The 26,154-nt window shown below is 36.4% G+C and overlaps 1 protein-coding gene across 1 annotated transcript in view; it reads left to right on the top strand.

The window, feature by feature from the left end:
• CD109 (CD109 molecule) overlaps positions 1-26,154 on the top strand; it is a 63,720-nt gene that overhangs the window by 19,783 nt on the left and 17,783 nt on the right. The window contains exons 11-26 of the mRNA XM_026665201.2: positions 136-360; positions 1,487-1,588; positions 1,673-1,735; positions 2,852-3,028; positions 7,366-7,518; positions 8,335-8,409; positions 9,248-9,308; positions 13,919-14,060; positions 15,796-15,910; positions 18,507-18,620; positions 19,518-19,736; positions 20,666-20,804; positions 21,539-21,715; positions 23,232-23,313; positions 23,594-23,816; positions 25,426-25,591. Of these exons, the coding sequence (XP_026520986.1) occupies positions 136-360; positions 1,487-1,588; positions 1,673-1,735; positions 2,852-3,028; positions 7,366-7,518; positions 8,335-8,409; positions 9,248-9,308; positions 13,919-14,060; positions 15,796-15,910; positions 18,507-18,620; positions 19,518-19,736; positions 20,666-20,804; positions 21,539-21,715; positions 23,232-23,313; positions 23,594-23,816; positions 25,426-25,591 (2,233 nt within the window). The remainder of the gene's footprint in view (positions 1-135; positions 361-1,486; positions 1,589-1,672; positions 1,736-2,851; positions 3,029-7,365; positions 7,519-8,334; positions 8,410-9,247; positions 9,309-13,918; positions 14,061-15,795; positions 15,911-18,506; positions 18,621-19,517; positions 19,737-20,665; positions 20,805-21,538; positions 21,716-23,231; positions 23,314-23,593; positions 23,817-25,425; positions 25,592-26,154) is intronic.

Below are 26,154 nucleotides of genomic sequence, written 5' to 3'. Positions count from 1 at the left end.
AGAGCAACATTGAAGTAACCAGATATTCCAATTGTTCTCTTCTGCCAAATATAGTATTGCCATTTCAAATAAGTGCTCTACATAAAGGTTACTATTGTTTAAAAAAAAGGTTTCTAAAGTTTGATTTGTTTTCAGCTGAAAGTAAGAAGAACTGATAATCATCCACTAACGTCTGATGAACAAAAGAATAATGTCACAATCATGGTCAGACAGTCAAAAATTTATTATCAGATATATGGCTATGAAAATGAATTGCAGAAAAAGAACACCAATTATGAACTAAGTTATCCTGTTCCAGAAAATGGAATTATTCAGATTGAGCTTCCAGTTTTAGCTAATACAACAGCTTTGCGTATTAAGGTATATTCCTTTTCTGTCATTTTGTCTAAAGGAAAGCTTTAACTTTAACTGGCCAGAACATAATTTCAACATGGAAACTTGTTTAATGCCAGTCTTTTTCCTCAAATGTATCTTGTTACTCATCAGATATGTTGTTTTGTAATAATTGCAATAGAATAGAAGGAAAGTTTCTTCTATTGTTGTTGTTATTAAACCACAGTTTCCCATTAGATAAAAATTCTTTAAGAATTTTTCAGACTTTCCCAAAGTTGATAGCAACAGCACTTAGACTTTTATACCGCTTCATAGTGCTTTACAGCCCTCTCTAAGCAGTTTACAGAGTCAGCATATTGCTCCCAACAATCTGGGTCCTCATTTTACCCACCTCAGAAGGATGGAAGGCTGAGTCAACCTTGAGACGGTGAGACCCCCAAACTGGTGATCAGCAGAAGTAGCCTGCAGTACTGCATTGTAACACTGTGCCACCACGGCTCGTGATGAGGCAAATATGTGGGGAGGGGAGTGCCATAGTTTGCTATGGCTCATTTGTAATTTAAACTGCATTAAAGAATACCTCGACTTACAACAGTCCATTTAGAGACTATTCAAAGTTATAACGGTATTGAAAAAAGTAACTTATAGCCATTTTTCACATTTAACAGCTGTTGCAGCGTCCCCATAGTTACATGATCAAAATTCAGACGCTTGGGAACTGACTCATATTTATGACGGTTGCAGTATTCCGGGGTCGTGTAATTACCTTTTGTGATCTTCGAAGTCAGATTCACTTAACCATGTTACTAACTCAAGTACAGTGATTCACTTAACAACTGTGACAAGAAAAGTCATAAAATGGGACAAAACTCCCTTAACAAGTGTCTCATTTAACAACAGAAATTTTGAGCTCAATTCTGGTTGTAAGTAGAGGGCTACATGTAGTTTGAATACGGCAAATGCTTATAGGTATGCTGTTAGCAAAATTCATCCTTAGTTTCTCCAAATGAATATTCAAAGAAAAGGGTTAGGATTGTATTTCAGGAACTATGCTAAGTGTTGAATCTTCCACCTGTGCTATTTCATTGTTTAAGGGAGATATACTATTTATTATTGTCTTATGTGCTTGTTTTTCGCCGTTTTTTTAAAACAGGCTGAATTTCTGAAGAGTCAGGCTTCCATAACAATACAAGATGTGTTCTACTCACCCAGTTTGTCTTACCTTCAGATTAGAAAAACAAGCAAGGATTTAAAAGTAATTGTTTCTATCAGTAATTGAACACATTTTTAAAGTAAACTCTATTATATTATGATATTAAGACCTCTTTATTTTTCCTAGGTTGGGATACCTTTGGAACTCAGCGTTCAGAGCAGCATGCCTTTGAATGAGATCAATTATATGGTAGACCATAATTATTTTTTACTTTTGCAAAATAATTCAGAGCTGAACCGTCCTTAGCTGAGGACCTTGTTCTTTTTTGCTTGGTGTGTAGATAGGTTACAGTCAAGAAGAAAAACGGGGCAAAGGAATAAATAGGTAAACAAAAGAAAAAAGTGGTAAGCTGTTTCTTCAAGGGAACTGATTTTCAGTTGCACTTGTGCCCTCTAATAATTGAAGCATATCATACCAGGCTGTTTGCTGTTTGCTGTTTGCTACAAGGAGGCAGATTGTTGGGAGGCAGAGGCTAAAGGATGGGGGCTGGCGGGTGGGCGGGGCTTCGGCAACACTTGCTGTATGAGACGCACAGACATTTCCACCCATTTTGGTGGGGGGAGAAGTGCATCTTATAGACTGAAAATTATGGTACATTTTGTGAAAGTATAGTTATTTTCTTTGGAAAAAAATATGTTTCAAATCAGTTTTAGATCCTGAAACTTAGGTTGCATATTTATGCTTCTGAATTCAGTAAGCTTTACTTCTCAGCAATTCTGCTTAGGCTTTCATTGTTAATATCTGAAAGTAATCAACTAGTTTTATAACCTTTTAATATATTTAAAGAATTAGTAAATAGATTAATGTAGTACTTATAGATTAATGTAGCACTTACAGGAAGGAATAGAATGATCCACTGTTAATCATACAGTTCTTTACAGTCAGAAGTTGATATGATTAGGTGAAAAACATAGTTCTAATATATAAAAAGTATATATTAAATCAAAAAAATTAAAAGTAAAATATTTAATACTCCCTTGTATCTCTGATTAAAGATACTTCCTTTAACTAAACCTGTATCACTGATTAAAGAAACAGCCACTTTAACTACATTTTTAGACTATAATTTTGTATGGTTTGAGAAAAAGTTTCATAAACTCAAGTTTGTCCCCAAGTTGATATGATCAACTGATGAAAGCTTTAATTTCAAATTAAATATTATATCTGATCCTGTCCTTTCCCAAAGTAACCTTGTATATTTTTCTTTTGAAAACGGGATGTTTGGATTAGAAACCATAAGATGCTTATTCACATTATTTTTATGAGTGGCTTTTAGGTGTGGTGTTTTGTTTTTTTTACTCATAGGTGATATCCAGAGGCCAGATTGTGGATGCCGGGAAAAAGACGACCACAACATTAAGTTTAATCCCAGAACATTCTTGGGCTCCTATGGCTTGCATAATTGTATTCTATGTGCATGATAACGGGGAAATAATAAATGATGCTCTACATATTCCTGTTCCACTGACTTTTAAAAATCAGGTAAATGTCTTCCTTTCGTAATAAATGGAGAGGTAGAATTTTACAAATTAGCTGTGTTAATAGACCATAGGGTTATATCAGTGCTCCAGAGATGGACTTTGGTATCTTACAAAATGCATACCGGTAAAAAAGCATAGAAGGAGGGTTGTTAGATTAAGGCCATACTGAAAGCTATTTTTGTTAGAAAGGTATTTTTGTTAGAAAAATATTTTCTTCTAAATCTGTAGTTAGCATAAACTTTTAAACCACGCCCGCCTGACATAATAGATAATTAACTAAGTGCCTGAACAACTAGACATCTTATCCTTGCTAGTGTTCCCCATCAGTTGAGTTACATTTCCTTTGGAAATAATAGGAATATATATGTTTATTTTGAAAAACCAAATGGAAAAAAGGAAAGAAAAGGGAGATGATATATAAATTGTGCATGTTGCATTTTGTAATTGCATCGTATTATATAGTGGTGGGACTCATCTCGGGGGAGTCTGCCTACCGAGATGAGGTGGACAGGTTGTTTTCATGGTGTGGACACATAACTTAATCCTCAACACCAATAAGACCAAGGAGCTTATAGTGGACTATAGAAGGAACAGATCAGTCATCCAGCCCTTGCTTATCAATGGAGACTGAGTGGAGCAAGTGGCCAGTTTTAAGTTTCTGGGTGTTACCGTAAAAGAGGACCTGACCTGGGGTGCTCACATTGCAGCACTGGTCAAAAGGGCCCAGCAGAGATTATACTACCTGAGACTTCTCAGAAAACAACAACTGAGTGAAAAACTGCTGGTGATCTTCTAGCGCTGCACCATAGAGAGTATCTTAACTTACTGCACCTCTGTATGGTTTGCCAATTGCACAGTGGCAGATAGGAAAGCACTCCAGAGAGTTAATGTCATTGCCCAGAAGATCATTGGTTGCCCTCTCCCCTCTTTGGAAGAGTTTTATAGCTCCCACTGCCTTAAGAAAGTTCAAAACATTCTCAAAGATCCATCTCATCCTGGGAACCCCCCTTTTTTTTTGAAAAAAAAAAAAGGGTGCCCATCTGACAGACGGTACAGAGTATTAAAAACAAGCACAAATAGGCTGAAAAACAGCTTCTATCCCAGTAGCTCTTTTGAATTCTACTGTATAGTGCGGTGTTGCGGGTTTTCGGTTCAATGCGTGGAGTGTGAAGGATGTGTGTTTGTGTTTATTTTCATGGTCATGATGTGCACTGAAAATGGCATTTGATTTTGTTGTATGAGGTGCAATGACAATAAAGTAAACTAAATTTATATTCAGTGATTTCTAAGAAAGTGAAATAACCTATATTAAAATTACATTTTATTAAAATGATTAGAGCAAGTAGAAAATATAGCGATAAAATAAAGTATCTTCAAAAATCAAACAAAATAGTAAAATAATAGCAATATTTATTGTCTTGTTAGTACTATTTTTCCAATTTCAATCCTACTGTTGAGCTATAGAATTATTACAAAAACAATAATTACAGCCACAAGGAGGAAAAAGTAAAAATTAATGCTAAATCACAGAGTAATAGTATCTGAGGGAGTACCTGAGGCAATAAAAATGTGTCTGATAGTCATAAAAAGTATATGAAGATTGGTACATGGGAGAAGGCTAGGCCTAAAAAGGCTCGTAAGTGACAGCAACTTCAATAAGTACTTTAACCAGTGAACTTAAAATATTGATAAGGATAGATGGAAAATACAGGGATTTCTCCAGGTCCTTCTTCAAGTCCTTCAGGTACAGCCTTACCAAACCATGAAGAACCTTTGTAAAGCTGGTAGTTTGAATGGACTGAGAATCTACTGCATTCAGAGTTAGGACCATGATATTCAAAGAGCCACTAGATGGCAGCAAACACATGGCATTTCCTGTACCTTTGTAACTGTTGTCCAACTTTTGTAGCCCTGAACTGCCACTGGTAACCACACAGTGGTGCTTACAAGTTTGTGAATTTGATTGTATTGCCAATATTTCTTCATAAATATGGCCTAAAACCTAATCCATTCTCTGTTTAATTCCTAAAACTAGATAAAGAGAATTAAGCAGATGAGTCAAAAGTATTATACAATACATGTTTATTTACTTACTGAAGAAAATGCTTGAAAGCTACACCCTAATTGCTTTACCTATTGCAAATCTGCATAATTCACTGAACTTTATTCCAGCTTCATAAGAACTGATTTACCAAATTCAGTTTCCCCATATGTAGCAAAGCTTATTTATATAGGTGCACTTAAGCAAGAGTGGGATTCAAATTTTTAACAACTGGTTCTGTGGGCGTGGCTTAGTTCGTGGGCATGGTTTTGTGGTCATGTGACTGGGTGGATGTGGCTTGGTGGTCATGTTATTGGCTGGGCGTGGCCAACTCAATATCACTCACAAGGCACGCATCTCCTCACCTGGCCTCATGACTGTGGGGATGCTGCAACAGTCGTAAGTGTGAAAAATGGTCATAAGTCACTTTTTTCACTGCCATTGTAACTCTGAACGGTCACTCCACACAAACAAAGTACCAGCAAAGGAGGGGAAAAAAACTCCAGAGAAGTTCCTGAGACAGGAAGTCTAGTCCTGCCAAGAATGTAATAATGGTTAACGGGGAGGCAGTTTCTGTAAGCAACACCAGAATGTTTCCTTCCTGCCTTCCTTACAGGATTAGGCCAGTAATTTCTTCTAACAACCGGTTCTCCGAACTGCTTAGAATGTTAACAACCGGTTCTAGAGAAAAGGTGCGAACTGGTAGAATCCCACCCCTGCACTTAAAGGCTTCAACCATAATTTAAGTTCTTATCCAAGTAGCTATTTTTTTGCCCCAATAAAAGTCCATTTTGGACTCTCCGTGAAGAAAATACTTGGATATTTATTCTTCAAGGCATCAGGCACACTCACACAACCATTCAGTAAGCAAGCCACACCCATATTTTAACATTTCTCCTATTGCACCATTTCTTCCATTTTTAAACATTCTCATAGCATTTATGATTTTCCCTTTTCTAGGGTATCAACTTTTACTGCATTTGTTTCAATTCCACTCGTAGATGTTCCACTCTTATTCCTATATGTATATTTAAATCATTCACTCCAGTTTTGTTTTAATTCATCTAATTGTCTTTATTTTTAATTCCTTTCAATCCACTGGAGACTTCCTGATCAGTTCCTTTGTGATGGGAGGAGAATTGTTATTATTATTAACTATTTCTTTTTCTTTGGATGTTTAAAATTACCTCAAAAATAAATTTTTCATCAGTAAGTTACTTTGCATTTTAAATATTTCTCTTGAAATTATTCCTGGGTTTCTGGGCCATTAACAGTTTATGGTTTATGGTACAGTATAATAAAGGGCAAGGGAAAAAACTCAAAACAATGTAACATTTCAGTGTGTCCAAAAAATGTTTGTACAGATGATTGTAAGACAAAAAAAAAACAACCAAGAATCCACTGCTGATTAATTACAATGCTTGCTCTGTGAAACAAGACAAGGTGCAATTAATCTTAAATACAGGTAATGCTAACAAACCAACTTGAATCTGTATTTTAAGAAAGTGACTTATTTTTAATTGCTATAAATTAAAATAGACTTCTGAACTGCTTCTATCAGGAGAGAAGAAGAAATACACAAGACCCTACTTTGAGCTTATCCTTGTAATCTAAACTGTTGTTTAAGCACAGCCAAAGTGAAGCACAAGATGCTTGTTGCTCTATAGAATCAAGTGGCCAGTTGACTGCAGGAACAGATTTCTTTGTCTTGTCCTCTATTTGTTCTTCCCCTTTTCTTTTCCTAGTTTAAACATGTGATCGCCAGTCTCTTCATCGTCACATTCATCGTCTGCTCTCTTATTACTTGTTCTCTTCCTTCATGTGTCCTATTTTATGTTCACAATGATCAATTTTTTAAACCTTCCCTACTCCTCAACAACCCCTTTCATAATCCAGATCATCATTCTGAGCTACTATTTGTCCCCCATGAGAGAAAATATTCAGAAGCTCTCTCTCTGTGTGTGTGTGTGTGTGTGTGAGAGAGAGAGAGAGAGAGAGGGGGTGGGCGGGCTGGCTTTTGGGAGAATAGTACACATAGAAATAATATAATGCTTTCTCTAACACACAGGCCTCAAATATTTTTCCTTAATTTATAGTTCTATTTATCATTAAAAATGTATGATCTTCCACTCAGAAGTAGAACCACTGAGTTCTAGAGATCTTTCTCAGAAAGTATATATAGTACCGTATTATTGTCCTATTTCTGCACCTGGTTTGGCTCTTTCACAATTTTGGGACCTGTTCAATTGCATCATAGGTAAATCTATTTCAAATGTATAATATTTGATCTTCCCCAGATTAACATGCATTGGAGTAAAAATAAAGCTGGACCTGCTGAGGATATCACCCTCAAAATCAAAGTGACAGAACCCCAAACCTCAGTTGGACTTTTAGTTATTGACAAAAGTATAAATTTGTTGGGAAAAAGAAATGATATCACAGAGGATGCTGTAAGTTTCTTTTTCTTTTTTCTTTTGCAAGAGTGCATTGGTTTAGATAGAAGTACTATGTTTTATTGTGACTAGTTTCCTTAAACAAATTGAAACTATAAAACAGTTAATAATATGCATTAATGTTAATCTATTTTATTTGCAATAAACTTCATTCTCTGATAACCTGAATAACGTTATATTCTATATCAAATATGTTTGCATTTATTTACCTCATTTTCTGATAAGTATGCAGTTAAGAAGGATTTCATAAGGATACATAATTCTCATTTTTGTTAAAGTAGAATATTCATAGCAAAAGAAATAATGGAAACCAAAAACAAATGTAATGAATTCACATGCATCAGCAAGCTCTTAATGAATAATGAAAAAGAAATAAAATATCTTTAAACATTTCCAAGAAGTTGTATGCTGATGGTAAAACTGTTGGCCACTTATAGCTCAGTCTTTGATGGCATTCTTCACTGCCCTGGTTCAAAAATTTTATTAGTAAATTACTTCCTTGTTACAGCAACTCAATTACTAGGCTTCCATCAAACAACTATCTTCAGAGAAAAGTCATAATGAATTAATTTTGTTCTGAAGATTTTTTTCATATGCCTTCCACATTGACATATTAAAATCATACAGTAATTATGCACCCATGCCCTATTTTATTTTATCCAGTTTCTGGGGTTGAAAAACGTGTGTGGCCCACTAACATAGATACTAATAAATTGTGTTATCCCTGGTTAAATTTTCCTTGAAAGATATAAATATTTTTTTTAAAAAGTTGGTTGTTTTATCTTTGACTTATCTCTACTTTTTAAAAAATAGATACACCATGAGCTAAATTTATATGATACAAAACCATATGATGTGGAAGCTGGAAGTGCTTTCAGTGTTTTTCAGGTACAGTTGCGTATTATATAGCCACTAATTTTCATGTTCCCCGATGTGGTTTGGTTCCTGAAGGAATATGAAAGTGTCTATCTTTTTCTCTTTCACACACACACATGAACACATAAAGAGCTTCCCCATAAGGTAGTATCATAGAAACATAGAAAAGTGACCTTTGAGGCAGTGGTGGGATTCACATTTTTTTACTACTGGTTCTGTGGGCATGGCTTGGTGGGCATGGCAGGGGATTGAAGACCCTTGCTGTAAAATCTCCAGTCAGAGGTGGGATTTGCCAGTTCTCCGAACTACTCAAAATTTCTGCTACTGGTTCTCCAGAACTGGTCAGAACCTGCTGAATACCACCTCTGCTTGGAGGTTTTTTAGTCCACTCTGCCCCCCCACTCCAAGCCAGGAGACCTTATTCTATCCTAGACAAATGACTATCCAATCTTTTCTTGAAAACCTCCAGTGATCTACAACTCTGGGAGGCAAGCTATTCCATTGATTAATTCTTCCACTGTCAGGAAGTTTCTCCTTAGTTCCAGGTAGGATGTCTCTTTAATGACCTTTCACCCATTGCTTCTTGTCCTGCCCTCAGATGCTTTTGAGAATAAGTCAACCCCCTCTCTGTGATTGCCCCTCAAGTACTTGAAGACATACCTCCAATTCTGTGTATATGTGTAGTTTTTTCTGTGTGCTCTAAAATACATTTTGAAAAATAATTAAAATGTATGTATTTATTTATTAAATTTATATGCGGCCCATTTCATGGTCTGAAGCTACTCTGGGCAGCATATACTGATATGTTGCATGTAGTTAAACTGAAAAATATTTTATGCATTGCATTCAGAATAACAATCTCTGGATATTGACTGATGCCAACCTTTCAGAACATGAGGACTATGATGATTGTAAGTAAAGACAAATCAAGAAATGAATCTAGCATTTCTGAGGCAGATACATACTTGACTTTCAAACCTCCACTTCTTTATCTGCCTCAGAAAAATAGGCCTTTCCTTTATTCTGTTTAATTATTCCCTGTCACACTCTTTTTGATCTCAAAGGAGATCATTATCTTTTCTAATACCAAGTACTCTTTAGTCCGTATAGTAGTGAAGATGACAGAATCAAAGACAGATCAAATGTTCAGCCAAGGATAACTATTCGAAATAAAATTTGGTACAGTAGTTAAGCCAGTTTGATCTAGTGGTTAAAGCATCAGAGTAGAATCCTTAAGTTCTAGTTCTGCCTCAGACATGAAAGCCCACTGGGTGAATTTAGGCTAGTCACTCTCTCTCTATCAGCCCACCTCACAGGGCAGTTGTTGTGGGAAATATAGGAAGAGGAAAGAGTATTCTGTATATTTCACAACTTTCCGTTCTATATAAAATAATAACGGTGGGATAAAACAATTCTAATAAATAAAAAATATAGTTTGTGACTATATTTAGATTAAATTCATTTATTCTTATTTACATATTATGTTGAAAGAGAGGAAAAGAAAGTAGAACAGATTCTTTACTGTGCAAATTTCTTGTCCATTCTAACCATCAGTGAGGGTTTTTAAAGCACATTAAGGTCTCTAACCATTTTTTTCTAACCTTTCCTGTTTGTAGCTATTCAAACCTGATGAATATTGGATTCATGCAGGGTTCTTCTAAAGAAACTTCTCTTCCTCACAGAAATAATTGTGCAGTCACATTGCTCCTTTTATGTTACTCGAGGTTTCCCTCTATTATTTCTTCAAGATCTTTGTTCGGCTCACCTGCAGAAAAACTTTGCTGATTTCTACAAATTTAATTTTAGGACTGTGATATCAGTTCCCTCAGAGTGCTCCTCTGTCTCTGAATTTCTTACTCTTCTGGTTTTCTTGTAATGGTTTATCCTCTCTTTGTGTTTGCTGCTTATTTATTTTATTTATTTATTTATTTATTTGATTTGCCAATTGTTTACAAGATAATAAGTATAAGTGTATACATAGTTGTGAATACATGAAATGGGTACATATAAGAAAAATAAAAGAATAAGAGAAACAATAGGACAGGGACGGTAGGCACGATGGTGCGCTTATGCACGCCCCTACAGACCTCTTAGGAAAGGGGTGAGGTCAATAGTAGACAGTCTAAGGTTAAAGTTTTTGGGGTTTGGGGAAGAGACTACAGAGTCGGGTAGAGTATTCCAGACATTGACCACTCTATTGCTGAAGTCGTATTTCCTGCAATCAAGTTTGGTGCGGTTTACTTTGAGTTTGTATCTATTGTGTGCTCTTGTGTTGTTATGGTTGAAGCTGAAGTATTCATTGACAGGTAGGACATTGCAATGTATGATTTTATATACCATGCTTAAGTCAGACCGAAGACGGCGTAATTCAAGGTTTTCTAGTTTTAGAATTTCAAGTCTGGTAGCATAAGGTATTCTACAACGAGTAGAAGAGTGGAGAACTCTTCTTGTGAAATATTTCTGGACTTTCTCAATTGTGCTAATATCAGATACGTAATGAGGGTTCCAGACTGATGAACTGTATTCGAGTATTGGTCTAGCAAATGTTTTGTATGCTCTAGTTAGTAGTGTGATATTACCAGAGAAAAACTACGTAGGATTAGGTTAACAACTCTTAATGCCTTTTTGGCTATGTAGTTGCAGTGGGCTCTAGCACTTAGATGTTCTTATTATGTTCTGTTATTATGTTATTATTATTCACTTATTATGTTCTGTTGCAAAACAAATCTTCGGTGGATAAGAGAGTTCTTTGGTTCAAATGTCCTATTGTGGAGCAATTTTTTAATAGATTTTTAAATGTAAAAACATACAGAAAAGAATCAGACTATGTTTGGGATGGGAGGAAGATGAGATTGCACTTTTCCAAAATATATGAGATTGCCATTTAAAAAAACAAAACAAAACTAGGCATTCTACATTATGACAGAACCTTTTAAGAATGGAGACTTTTGCCTGGTTATGTGATCTTACAAAGTTGGCAAAAGTTATAAAAAATATGAGAGACTCCTTAGTTTAGGTGCAAGTTTCAGAAAGTAAGAGTTTGTATAGTAGATTTTTCCCAGGAAAAGATTAATGCTACTCTGTCATTGTTCTAGATGTTGAACTGTGAATCACACAGCAAAATGCACATTTTCCCCCCCAAATGCTGTAAATAAATAAGGAAGGCAAGCAGGCAGGCAGACAAAGAAACTTTTAATCTCAGCTTACAGTTGATTTGTCAAATAGCTTTTCATTTAGCTATTTATTGGTTCTCATCCTGCTTATTTTCTTAAGGGACTAGTACCGTGTTTCTCCAACAATACGGCCTCCCCCAATAGGAAGTCCCAGCATGCTTTATAGGCATAAAATCAAATTAAGCCCGTCCCCCTAAATTAAGGCCTATATTAAACATGCGAAATGGCGGGAATGGCGGGGGGGGGGGCTGGTCATTAGGAAGCACTTTTGTTGCATACCCGGATATGGTGCTGCCTGCGTTGACCTCGGTGTTGGTGGGGCACTTCGTATCGGGAGACCTTCCGCCGTTGCTTTCCCTTCTCCCCGTGATGCCGCGGTGTTTAAAGCAATGCCGCAGCATTTGGCGCAGCCATGCGCGGCCAGCCAGGGCTCCTCCCTGCAACTGGAGCCCGGCGGAGACACTCAGCTTCAGGTGCTCCTGTCACTGCCTTCCCTTTGCCTTCGAAGGCAAAGCCAATTCTTTTAAAAACGACACCCTACTACCGGTATAACAAAGTCTCCCCTGCCCAAAAGGGCAGCCCAACCCCACGTGGGGAGGCGAATCTCCCGGGGCCGCAGCACAGGATTGGCCCACCCTGGGAGAAGTGTCCAACTGCCATCCCTGCCTGGCGCCGGGCAGAGCGCGAAGAGCTTCGTCTGGGGCGCCCAGCGCCCGGCTTTCCCGGCTCTGCCCAGCCTGCATGGCTCTGGCGGGATGAGTGGTGGGTCTGGCGGGGAGGCACTCGCTGCCTTTGTGAGAGCTCCGCCACCGGGTAGGAGGGCCCACCTGTCAGCTGCGCTGGGTGCCCCAGGCGAAGCTCTTCGCGCTCTGCCTGGCGGCTGGGCACTTCTCCTGGGGTGGGCTGATCCTGCGTTGCGGCCCTGGGAGATTCACCTCCCCACATGGGGTTGGGCTGCCCTCTCAGGCAAGGGAGTCTTCGTCGTACCGGTAGTAGGGTGTCATTTTTAAAAGAATTGGCTTTGCCTTCGAAGGCAAAGGGAAGGCAGCAACAGGAGCACCTGAAGCTGAGTGTCTCCGCTGGGCTCCGGTTGCAGGGAGGAGCCCTGGCTGGCCGCGCATGGCTGCGCCAAATGCCACGGCGTTGCTCTAAACGCCGTGGCAGCATGGGGATAAGGGAAAGCAATGGTAGTGGAAGGTTTCCCGATACGAAGTCAACATCGCCGAGGTCAACATCCAAGCCGTCGCCACCTGCCCGCCCGAGGATGCAAGGGGGGGAATTAAGTCACCCTGAAAAGACAGCCTAGCTGTTTTTTCGGGGGTCAAAAAAAAAAAAAGGCCCGGCCTTATTTTGTGAGAAACACGGTAGTCATCAGTTTATATTTTCTAGTATATATTCTGACCAGCTGATGAAGTAGACACAGTGATGAAGCTGATGAAGTAGACACAGTGAAAGCTGTTTGCACAAAACATGACAGAGGAAAATTAAAAGAGTGCAGACCCAGGTGGCAAACTCTTGCTATTGATCAGAGGTCTCCAAACTTGGCAACTTTAAGACTTGAGGACTTCAACTCCCAGAATTTTCCAGCCTGGCTGGAGAATTCTGGGAGTTGGAGTCCATAAGTCTTAAAGTTGCCAAGTTTGGGGACCCCTGCTATAGATGTGGCTTGTGATGCTTAGACAAAAAGGAGTTGACAAATATAATTTGTAACAGAGTGCACTGTAAATATTAAACTTTATATCTGAAACCTATATTCTGTTAGGTGAGCGAAGGTGTGGCATCGTTTGCATAGTACAGGGAAAATATGCTCTGAAATGAATCCCTTAGCGCTCTTCCCCTGCTCAGTGCAGTTAAAATTTCTTGTTTGTTTAAGACTTCTATTTAATATGAGTCCATTATGAACGCTACTTCTTTTAGCAAGAAGACACCAGAGAGGATGCTTTCTTTCTAACCTCCCTTTTAAAATTGACGCAGGTTGTTGTTTTTTTCAGCTGTGCTGGCACAGTTAGATGTCATGGCTTTCATGCTTTGTGTTAGTTTTGTGAGTCTTCCTTTCCTGTGGGAAGAATTTTGGTTAAATTAAGGTTTAAAAGTTTGCCTTCCAACTCTGTAGTTTTTGAATTATTAGAGTACTTTTCAGAACAATATGAGACATGTTCCTGGATGGATGTGGGAACAGAAAAAGGAGGAAATTGACAAAAATCAAGCCCCTTTCATCAGTGGCATCTCATCATACATCTGGGGATGGAACAAGCCATTCTTGTAACAGAAATTAAACTGTCTGGCCTAACTTATACTGTTCTCTTGCATCCAAAACCCTCACCCTATTTTTTTCTCGTTTGTACCAGTACTGGATTATGCTTTCTATGACATGAAAGACAGGGCTCATCTATCTGTATCCCATGAATATAGCCCAGCATTGCATGACAGTGATCTCCATGTGAGGAAGAATTTTCCAGAGACTTGGCTTTGGCAGGAAATAATGACAAGGTATAAACTTGTGTGAAGACAGCTTTCTTTATTTTCCCCTACAGATAATCATAAATGTTTGTGGGACTTCCAGGGAAGAAATTGCAAATTAAGGACAGTTCTGCTAAAGGTGGAATGAAGCCCTGGCAAATAGCAAAGTTCTTAATTGTGTAACTTTATGGTGAAGTTATCAGTTTCTGAAGAGCAAAAAGTGATTATGCTGCCCTCTGTTCCCCCCTCACCTATAAAGTGACCTCAGGGCCCAATTTTCTGCTTCTCTGACACCCACTTCTATCCTTTGCCACCTAAGTGGTGCTTAAGTGGTACTGTTTATTTTGGCTTGAGTACTTTAGTTGGTTGCAAGCTAACCTCAGCAGCTTATTGGTTATTTTGCAGATGAAGGAATGGCTTTTCATTTGAGTTCTGACTTTGTTTTAATATTTGCATTAAATGAACAGAATTAAATACATTTTATTAAAGAGTTTAAAAATAAAGATAGTTGACCCTTGATTTTATCATCCAGCAACTGTTTGAAATTATGATGGCACTGATTAAAGGGTGATTACGACTGGTCCTCAGTTCTAGCTGTCCCAGAAAAAAAAAAAAACTATGATCACAATGTGAGCACTTGACAGCCAGGTTGTACTTATGATTGGTTGCAGTAACTCACAATCATGTGATTGCCATTTGTGACTTTTCCTGAGGGATTCTCCAGAAAGCCAATAGGAAAGCTAGAAGGGAAGGTCACAAGCTACTGAGGTAAGACTCTTCCCTACACATGCAACCTCTCCGAGAACCACCGTCCTGCAGTCTCCCATTGGGAGTCCAGATGGACATCTTATTCTTTACTCATCTGAAGAGGTTCAGTGAGATCAGCTTGTTGCCAGTCTGTTGGTCTTAGCTATATTTCTATTCCTCTGGAGCTTGCCATTGCCTCACCTAGAAATCCCCAAGGAAAAGGAAATCTTACATATCTAAGATTTATTTATAATCGATATCAGAGATTATTTTTTTTCTAAAAATTGACTGTTCTATTGAAAAACAGCTTATCAAATGGCCATTTCCCTCCCAATCACCTAGCTCCCTGAACTGGAGTTGAAGTAAGCTGAAACTAATGGCTATTTTGTTTCATATTTCTCCAAATGCATATATATTTCTTTGGATCAGTATATTGCGAGAGCTAGTTTGGTGTAGCGGTTAAGGCACCAGGCTAGAAACCGGGAGACCAAGAGTTCTATTCCCACCTGAGGCAAGAAGCCAGCTGGATGATTTTGGGCAAGTCAGTCTACCTCAGCCCTATGTAATGGCAAACTTCTTCCAAAAAACCTTGCTGAGAAAACTTCAGGGATTTTTTCAGATAGTTGCAAGGAATCAAAACTAACTTGAAGGCAATCATACAGAGTATATTGTGGCAAACTATAAAGTGTGTAAGAAAAATAATAATGTCTAAACATGTAACAGATACCTGCTGGAACATATACCCAAAATAAGATCCTTAGGTTATAATATGTTAAATGAACGTTTAAAATCAAGTGTTTCTATGTCTTGTAATGTTTCAACTCTCCAAAACATATATATGTGACAATTACCTTCATATTGGGAGACATGAATGGATTTTTGGATCTATCACGAGCGTAGTGCAAATTCCTTACTATTCCTATAAAAAATTAACTTACTTAAACAAAACAAGATTCCTACACCAGGAAAGTCACTCTAGATTTTCTGTCCTTTTTATTCTGTCTTTTTTCATCTTTAGATCTACTGAAACAACAATAAATGTTACTGTTCCTGATACCATTACATCCTGGGTAGCCAGTGCATTTATAATATCTGAAAATCTTGGATTGGGTGTGATGAAAATACCCATTGAGGTAATAAATCATTAAGTTGATTCTGCTCATTTTCTGTGAAAATAAGAATTTACAAACACTTATTGAAGTTCATATTTAGTAGCATAGCTTCTGTTCAGTAGTTCTTTAAAGTCTCTTAGTCATTCATTTGTTTTTTAAAACATATTTCTATATAACTTATCATCAACATTTTATATCAGGATAGTTTATTTTAATGCCATAAAAATCAAACCCAAATGAAACTGAAAATACAATATTTGTCATCTATGAACATAGCAGCCTTAAAATAAGATAATTTTCAGATGTTATATTTTAGCCTAAGATATGTAGAAGCTGGGACATTTCAAGCATCTTTCCAATAATTCAAATATTAATTTGCATGTGCCAAGGACTTGGAGGACAGAGTCACAATAGAGAAAATTCTCTTAAGTGAAACTCAATCATATTGAAATAGTGAGAGCTTCAGTCATATATTAATAGCATCAGGTAGTTGGGCACAATGGCTTGTTTTTTAATACAGATTATGGATTTTGAGCAAAGAGTGAAAAGATGCTAGCTGACTTAATATAACATTGTTTTCAGTGCATTGGTGGATCTATTTTGGTGGTTTTTTCAAACCCACTTCCATAGGAATCTGTCCCAGCATACTGTAGCTCAGCAAACTCTGTCGATTTCTACTGAAATTGTAGAGATGGTGAAACCAGCTGAGGGTAATACAGCAAATTGCTGAGAAGAGCTTTTGGTATGTTGTGTACAGCAAGTCTAGAAAAGCAAAACTAGTAAAGCAACTAGAATATTGCAAGAGATGAACAGTAGAGGGCAGTCTAATATAAGAAAAAGGGTTGGTGAGTCAACAACCAAAGCGTTTTCACAGTAAAGTTAACTTTTTGTTGCCTTATAAATAGAGAAGTCTTCCTGTTCTCTATAAGATCTGCAATATTCTATATTCTTGGCCCCTCCTCCAGTCCTTCTCAAATGACATAGGAATAATATGGGCTTGGTGCTGTAAGGTTCTCACCTGGATTCTTTTAAGATAAGAATTTTAGTTTAAAAATATGCAACATTCAGTGTGAAATCTTAGATTTTACTAAAGCAAAAAGTTGGTTGGGGTCCAGATCTTAAATTTGCATCTGCAGTTACACATGTAATAAAAAAAAATTAGAGGCATCCTCTCATTCAGTGTTTTGGATTCACATCTTAAAGTTTATTTCAGGATTAGATACAAAATACAGTAAATATTTATTTAATGTATATTGGTAGATATTGTTTTAATGAGGCACTTTCAGTAAAGGATGTGCTTGGCTGCACATGGTTACAGTCGAACACCTTTTATATATTCAAAACCAGAATTTCACTCCGGTTTTCTTGGTGACTGATTTCACCACTGTACATTCTTGGCTTGCTTAGTTCCTAGTCAGAGATTGCCATATGGTTACATCATGTTACATATTAATGAGCAGGAAAAATATTTGTATAAAAACTGACTGTTTCACAGGCTTTATGTGTATAGCATTCAGTTTTAACTTGGGTAAATTATTAACAGAAATTACTTTTGTGTGGTTTAATTTTGCTTTCCTATAATCTAGTCCATCCATTTATTTTCCTGCTAAGTTTCCTTGCAGATCTTTCTTTCTCAAAATCTGAGAGAGTCTGGTAGCAACTTTTAATCAGATGCACAGACAGCCTTAGCTGATAGAGGATTTAAATATGTAAAGATAAGGCAGGAGAAAGAAGGTGTAATACAGATGAAGACTACATTGTGGATATAGTATGAGTCATAAGTTTCAAACAAGAGTTGCATGTACTCTTGAGTTGGCCTTTCCTCTTTGAACTTCATCTCCCTCTACATTCATCACTCTCTGCTAACCAGTTGACTGTCTGCTTTATGAATACATAGCCAGTCCAAATGCTAATTGGAAATTTGGAAATATGTGGGAAATATTCTTTAATTTCATTCTTTAATTTCAGCTCACAACTGAGATCTCATAGATCACATTATTGTTTCATATTTTGGCATGAGGGGAAAATATGTGATATATTCATCTTGAAGAGGTGGGTTGTAAGCACTATGACCTCATTTAGAGTACAAGTAGAGCTGAAGAGCTGCTGAACTTTAAGGAATGTAGCACTTATGTTTGCCTTGAAAAGTCAGTACTGAAGAGAAGTAAGGAAGCTTGCGTATTTTGTACTTTGACTTCTTGTGCATCAAACAGATATAGAAAGCACTACTTTTCAGAAAAAAAGTGAGAAACTTGGGAGATATTTTTGTAACATGAAGCACCAACTAATCATAATCATTACCAGCTGTTTCTGCTTCTCTTGATTCTTCCTATTTTTGAGGTCTGAAAATTCGAGAATTTGAAGCAAGCTTCTCCATCTCTTAACTAATTTATTAGGCATGTATATTTCAAAGCATGCCAAATATATTTATTCTCTGTCTTTTTAGGTGCAGTGTAAAAGCTAGGAAATATTTTATAATCCTCAGAATTTTCCATTTTTTTCAGAGAAAACTCTTCAAAAACAGAAGTATTTTCCTTTCTGATCTTCAAATCTCTAATTCTTTATTAACCAATAGTACCCCACAATGGTTTAATGATGTATAACTTTTGTTTTTCAGTTAGAAGTCTTCCAGCCTTTTTTTGTTTCCTTAAACCTTCCTCCTAGTGTCATAAGAGGAGAACAGTTTATATTGGAAGTTAACATCTTCAACTATTTGAAAGAAAGCACTGAGGTAAACATATTGAAACTTTGTTTTATATATATATATATATATATTTAAAAACTGCTTCTTATTGCATTTTCTTTGTTATTACCACTCAGGGTTAATTTCACGTTTGATTGATTTTTATATTTATTGTTTAACTATAAAGTATTATTAAGTATTATTATCCCCTAGTTTAAAAAAATATACGAACATAGTTATGCTTATGCATATATTAGCATATTGCATCAATCCGAGGATTTAGTTTGGAGGCAGATATGGAAAACAGCTTGGTTTGACTCATAGGCCATGCAGTTCGAGTATTCCTCCCCATCAGATACTTGAATTGAGAAATTGGGAATAAAGATTTATTGGGTGGGTTAACAAGGGTCAGTTTTGCCTCTGCTCTTCTGAAACAGCTCAGTAAAGCACTTCAAAATCCTTCTAAGGTAAGCAGAACTAAAGATCAACACAGAGAGATGTGAACAAAGTAAGTTCCCCTTCCTCAAATATTTCAGCTTGAGAGTTAAACCAGATAAACTGCTCTTTTGTATTAGTCATTCATATCCCCACTCTGCTATTCATTCTGGCATTTTTCTTCCTTTTGAGCTTTAGTGAGGCTCAAATTGTTTTGGCTACTTCATGCTGCAATGTTGTGGCCAATCCCAGGTGATTCTGTGCTTATCCCTTCATATCTAACAATATTTTGTTAGAAGCATTTTTATGTTCTGCCAACTTTAGGAATTTCCAGATGCAATTCTATATGTTCTTTTGTGTTCAGAGGGAGTTTTCCTCTAATATCTTCTTTTCTTTCTCTCTTTTCCAAATATGGTTTTCACTCTTCTGTTCATTCCCCCAACTCCAGTGCTGTAGTTAACTATTGATGCTAGTAAAACAAAACATTAACTAACCACTTCTGTTTTGTAGGTGACAGTTACTCTTGATATGAGTGATAGCTTTGAAATTTTTATTCTCTCTAATGTGATAAATGCCATTGGAAACCAACATACTGTTTGGATACCAAGTGAAGATGGGAAGACCATCTTCTTTCCGATTAAGCCAAAGCAGATTGGAGAAATTCCCATCAAAGTGACAGCAATATCATCCATTGCTTCTGATGCTATTCTCCAGAGACTATTAGTGAAGGTAATTTAAAGGAAGCTATGTTTCAAGAATCTTTTTCTGAGACAGTTTAGAAGCTTTTACCCAAGTTCCATTTTGATCATTTTTAAAAGCATCTATGGGTCATTAAAAAAAAGTCAGAAAATCTTGCTATAAAATACTGAAGAAAATGAGGTTGGAGTTGCCTTAAAGCTGAGGGGTGGAGTAGGGCCTTATTTGAAGTAAGGTCTACTAAACCAGCTTCATAGTTTTTAGATGAATTTCCTATAGACTTTATTAAGTAAGGCAGGGTTTCTGATTTGCCAAATGAGGTGATGGCAGACATATTGAAATCTATATTGCCAGTTCCTGATACAGACTGGACAAAGCCACACTTATATATATAGTAAGATTCAGTTGTGATGAAATCTTTCAAGCTTCTGAAACCAGTGTATGAAAAAATGCTTACTTTTGCAATATGTTTCATTTGCTTTGTAAGATTAAAAATCTTGAATGCCCTCCTTCAGAAATTGTTGAATCGTACCTTTTAATAGACAGAATGAAAAGGGATGAAAGAATTGAGACTATTAAATTATAGGAACTTTAATTTTTGTGTTGGCTTGCTGTGTTTGGAATATATTTCCCCTTTCCCACAGTCACTCAAAAACAAAGCTTTTCCCTCATAAAATATGTACTGCATGAAATGTGCTGGTTAGCGCCTTGACTTGGCTTCAAAAACGGCCTGGAGCAATTCATAGAAGAATGAGTATCAATTTCTAATATAGGTAGTCCTTGATTTACAACCATTTGTTTAGTGACCATTTGAAGTTACAATGACACTGAAAACAGTGACTTACAACCTGTCCTAGGGCCTACAACTCTTGTAGCATCCCAATGTACACATGATAAAAATTCAGGTTTTTGGACATAAACAATTACTGCTTCCATGTGTAACACTTGTTTATTTTTAATAGGCTGAAGGATTAGAACAAATTTACTCAGAGACAGTTCTTTTGGACTTATCCAAAAGAACTAATCTTACGGAAATTTTGAATTTCAATTTCCCCTCTGATGTAGTTCCTGGCAGTGAAAGAGTGCAAGTTACAGTTACTGGTAAGCATAACTATTTCCTTGGAATACAGTTTTAGCTATATCTAATTGCTGGGTGAATCATGATGTTAGTTTTTAAAGTATTTATTTAGTTACTAGTGTTATTTTAGAATTGCTTGTCTGTCTGTCTCGCTCTTTTTCTCTCTGTGTGTGTATTGTATGGATGGAAAAAAGATGATTCTTGAGATACTTTTATATATCAATGTATGTAACTGGTTTATTTCATTATCTTTTTTTACTAACACTAATATAGTTCTCTTGCTTAAATTAATGTCATTCTTTATCTGCTGCAAATGTGAATATCTTTTCAATTGACATTATTGATTTTGTTTGCAGATTAAAAAAAAGAATTATGATGCTGATGTTATCTAATCTTGCTCTAATCTTCCATGGTTGAATGTCAGTACCATAATGGAGGATTCCTATATTAGCCTTTCCGAATTGACATGTGAATTTCACAATTCACAGAATTCTCAGTAACAGCCACACAGCTGGGTGCTCTAAAAATTGAAGTATACACATTAAGAGACTAGTTAGATTGGGGATGCCTGTAATTAAAATGTTTTCATGGTAATATTTACATTGATTTTGACCCTAAAAACAAGTTAGCTGGTTGAAAGAATTGATTAAAAAGTTTGTTAGAGAACATTTTAATCCCCCCTTTGGTCTTTGTTTACATGTTTATTTGTTGTTAGTGTTGCCCTTTCCACCACTGACTTGCAAATTTTATCTTTCAGGTGACAAACTTAGTTCCTCTATCAGTGGTTTGGAGTCACTGGTCAAGATGCCTTATGGTTGTGGGGAACAAAATATGATTACCTTTGCACCTAATATTTATATTCTGGATTATTTGAGTAAAACAGGCAACCTTCAAACCCAATTTAAATCAAAAGTCCTGTCATATATGAGAGAAGGTAGGGATATGTTTGGGTAACGAACATACAATTCAATGTGCATTCCTTTGAAAGCATTTAGACCAAATGTTCATTCTTGAAGAAGGTTTTGTTCGAGAGAAGCTGTAACCCTATTGTAGCGTAAATATTAGAGACTTTACAAACTTACCTTAGGAAGCTGGTTCCATATAGTTGTTTCATTTCTGTATTGTTATGAAGTTACAGTCCATATGACTTGCAGATGTCCCTGGACTACATAGTTGTCTTTTGAATACATCTGGTCCATTTTAAATTTCAGTTTAAATTAGGTTAAATTTGGTAGTATCATACCAGGAATAACTATATTTAGACTGACATCCCAGATCAGTCTCCCACAAAGATAGAACAAAAGCTACCAACCACAGAAACAGTTTTGTTTGCTTTGTTTAACTCCATGGGTTACATTTCGCCTGACATTTGAACTTTGGCTATTCCAAATTTGCACAGTTACTTTAAAAAATGATGAACATCTGTTTTTAAAAACCTCTTTGAAGTCTTCAAGCACTCTGTCACTCCCTGTAGATTGATTTATTTTGCCATGGTTTTTTAAAAATTCTCCAAACATTAGTTTTATTGAAGTTATTTAAAATGAGTCATAATGGTATGCTAAATTGAAATATAGTAATTATTATTTCACTTAAACATTATCTAGTTTGGGGTAATTCATGTTCTTTGAATTATTTTCTAGACAAAACAGAAATTCATCTTTGCATTTTGGCTAATAGTAATAGTAATGTTTTTGTTATTATTGGTACAGTAGTAGTATTTAATTGTTTTCTATTTCTCATTTTAAGGCTGATACTTAATTGTGAATTATGTGTATACAGTATACTAGTAGACAACCAATATAGCTTAAATTTTATATACCCACATTCCTGAGAAGATTCTGCTAGATAATAATTTAAGCTTTATTATTCTCAGCTTTGTTTTGAATTCTTTATAAAAAAAAGTCCTTCCACTTGTTCACCAGCTTTTTTACAAATTTGGCTTTATATTTTGTCATGGGCCTATTCATTCTTCTTTTACTTATGGGCTGCAGGCCATCTTTCAGGATCTTATCTGTAGACCTTTTCATTGCCTGAAATGGTGCCATTGATATTCCCTGGCAAAATGACCACTTTGGGATAACATTACTTCATATTATTTGTCAGGTTGTATGAAGTTAATAGAGGAAATAGTAGGTCTTTGCCTCCCAAAGCCTCTCTGTTCCCATTCTCTCCCTTAATCCCTTAAATGCCCTTTCTGGTGAGGTTACATTCAGAAGGTTAGGAAACTGATTTTAAGTCTTCAGCTCTCAGAAGTTGCCTGTCTCTGTATTATGTTGTTTACACTTCATAATGGGAACATATAAACAGTGTTTGAGTAAATTCAATGCTTGTGCGTTTTAGCAGATTAGGCTGTTAGCTTCAGTAAAAGATAAATCTTTCAGAACTGCATCTCCTGACAATTTAGACTGCTTAGATTTTTCAATACGCTTCTCATATTTCAATTTGTTCAGGTTATCAAAGAGAGCTGCTCTATAAAAGACCTGATGGCTCTTTCAGTGCCTTTGGAAACAGAGATCCCTCTGGGAGTACATGGTGAGTATCTATATTGTTGCACAATACACAATATGTAGTTTTCATATATTTTTTTTTTATTATAACATTACAAATTCACATCATCAAATGGGCTGTGTAGGCCTTCAAGCTCTATTTTCTCCAAATTAAAATCCTTGCTGGCTGCGGAATTCTGCGGAAGTCCATACACCTTTAACATAGCTCAGGTTGAGAAACACTGGTGTAAATCAATTGTTTAATAGAGAGAATTAGTTTGGGCAAAGACGTTTAATGGTATACTTCCATTTTACTTTCATTCTAGGTTATCAGCTTTTGTATTAAGAAGTTTCTTTCAAGCACAACCATACATTGATATTGATCCATATGTCATGGAGAGAACAGCTGCTTGGATCCTCAGTCATCAGAAATTCAATGGAGAATTTGAGGAGCCTGGACGAGTTCTACACACTGAGCTTCAAGGAGGCACTAGCGATTCTGTTTCACGGACAGCTTATATCTTGACTACTCTATTAGAGTTCAATGAGGTAGTAATTATAGTGATGTTAGTGTATTTGAAACAAATTACCATAAAGCTGTTTACAATATAGGCTAGTGCTTTAAATCAGGATAATACCAAAGAATTCATTTGAAGCTGCAGTTTTCTCAGTCAGGCAACCAATCCTTTTTTCACAATCTGATTTCTTCCAGATGTGTGATTAGTTTTATGGGAACACGGGTGTATAAGAACATCTCAGTAAGGGAAGGGTGATTTATATTGATTGCCAAAAGCTCACGGATTTAGTCAGGAGTTACTTCCAGTTCTACTTCAGAAAGGCCAGGAATCAAATCTGGGACCTCTTATGCTAGCATATTATGTCTTGCTTTTCTCAAATGAGGCTTTATCTTTGCAGAACAGTATTCTGCTTGATTAATGGTGAGATTAATTAACGGTGCAGAAATGGGAAGATTTTTATTTGGGGGAAAACTTTATCATTTACAAAGTGAAAAAGGACAGGAAAGTTTTTTGCAGCATGAATTGACTTTTGTTTCCTAAAGAGTCACACTCCTAGTAGGTAAACATCTTTTCAAAAGTAATGAAGCACCTGGGCATTGATTGTTATGCCTGCATGACATAATAGCATACATTCACATTTATATTTCTGAAATAATTTCTCTTTTCTTTTGTGTGGAATTAAACAACTTGGCTTGGCCCAAGATAAATATAGGTAGATGCCAGAAATAGGTAGAAGCCATAGTATTGCTATACGCACTCTTAATAGGAACAAGGTTAGTTCAAAATCCCATCTCATTCTAAGTCAATAGCTATGTGTTTCGAATAGTTATATGAACGATTAGAACACAAGAATATTATTACTAAGGCAGTTTTTATTCTTTAGTGCAAATCAATTTCCATGGAATTATAATGCAAAGAAACATACAAACTGCCTGTGGCTTGCAGTTATCACCACCACCATAAGTAATACTGATGTTTTTGTTAGACTCCAAATTAAGGCAGGCAGCAAAAATGGAATTTGGAAAATCATACTATAATATGGTCCATATTACCATGCGACGTTTCCTTGCCAACTGTCTTCTGCCTTTTAAGGTTTCAATACAGGTAGTCCTTGACTTGCATCTGTAATTGTGCCCGCAATTTTGGTTGTAAATTGCGATGGTCATAAAGCCATCATATAACTCTGCCTGATTTTATGATTTTTTGCAATAGTCATTAAATGAACACCGTGGCTGTTAAAGCAAACACATTTTTTTCGGAAACTGCAAGTAGGCACACGTGTTTGGGGGATGATGCAATGGCTGAAAATGTGGGCCAGTTGCCTAGCACCCACTTGACCAATGGGGGGAGAGTACAGATGGACATTGGATTGTAAGTCCCTTTTTTGAAGTTGGTCGCAACTTCAAACTGTCTATAGTCCACTCCTCGCAAGCATATTTAGAGGCTTACAATTAGTACCATCTTGCTCAATTCCAGTTTGCTGCAATGTTTTATAGCACACCCCACATTTTAAAATTATATGTTTTTTATCTTGAACATAATATTGGATATAAAATTGCAATGTTTATCATAAAGACTACTACTTGTTATTGTAGTTTACTATAAATTATTTCTTAAGGTTGCTACTATTCTTTTTCCAGATTGATAACTCTATAAAAAAAGCACTGGGCTTTCTTGAATTTCAGTTGAATAACATCGTATTGGATAATCATACGCTGGCTCTTGTGACTTATGCATTATCACTTGCCAAAAGTCCAGCGGCAAAGGGGGCTCTCAACAAACTGAACGAGAGATCAGAACGACAAGGTAGTGTAAAATAGTCTTTCTGCCTGGGTGTGTCATCTGATATTCCAGTTACACTTAAGGCCAGTGGAATAAAAGAGAGGAAACATAAAATGGGTTGATGTGATCTAGTTAAAAGTTATGTATAGTCATGTTTAAAATGCTTAGTGTTACAGTACAAGTACAGGATACCTTCTGGTATTGAATTAAATTCAGTTCCACAATGTTAAAGACTCTATTTAAATTAAAAATATGCAGGTAGTAGTTAATAATTGCATGTGAACTATTACCTGATTTGTGCATTTTCTGCTGCAGTAAAGAAAATGTAGATCATATTCATTGAGTCTATAATCTGTACCTAGCTGTCCAGTTGACCACTTTTTAAAATTCAGTATGACAGAACGGAGTAAACAATTGGATCTGATAACTTGGATTCTAAATGGCACATTCCAACAGTAAGAATTTATAATTTGCCCCTATTTTTCTTGTACAAGCAGGGAAGTCTGGTCTGCCTGTTGGGTTTCATTCTGTCTTATACAAATATCTCTGTTCCAAATGGCTGAAGTGTGTTATAGGATGGGTTACAT

This window comes from Notechis scutatus, chromosome 1, assembly GCF_049901735.1.
Source record: "Notechis scutatus isolate UNSWTSFEM ecotype Mainland chromosome 1, rNotScu1.2, whole genome shotgun sequence".
In the NCBI taxonomy this organism is placed as follows: domain Eukaryota; kingdom Metazoa; phylum Chordata; class Lepidosauria; order Squamata; family Elapidae; genus Notechis; species Notechis scutatus.
The sequence above is the reverse complement of the archived record's forward strand: the minus strand, read 5'-3'. Positions and strand labels throughout refer to the sequence as shown.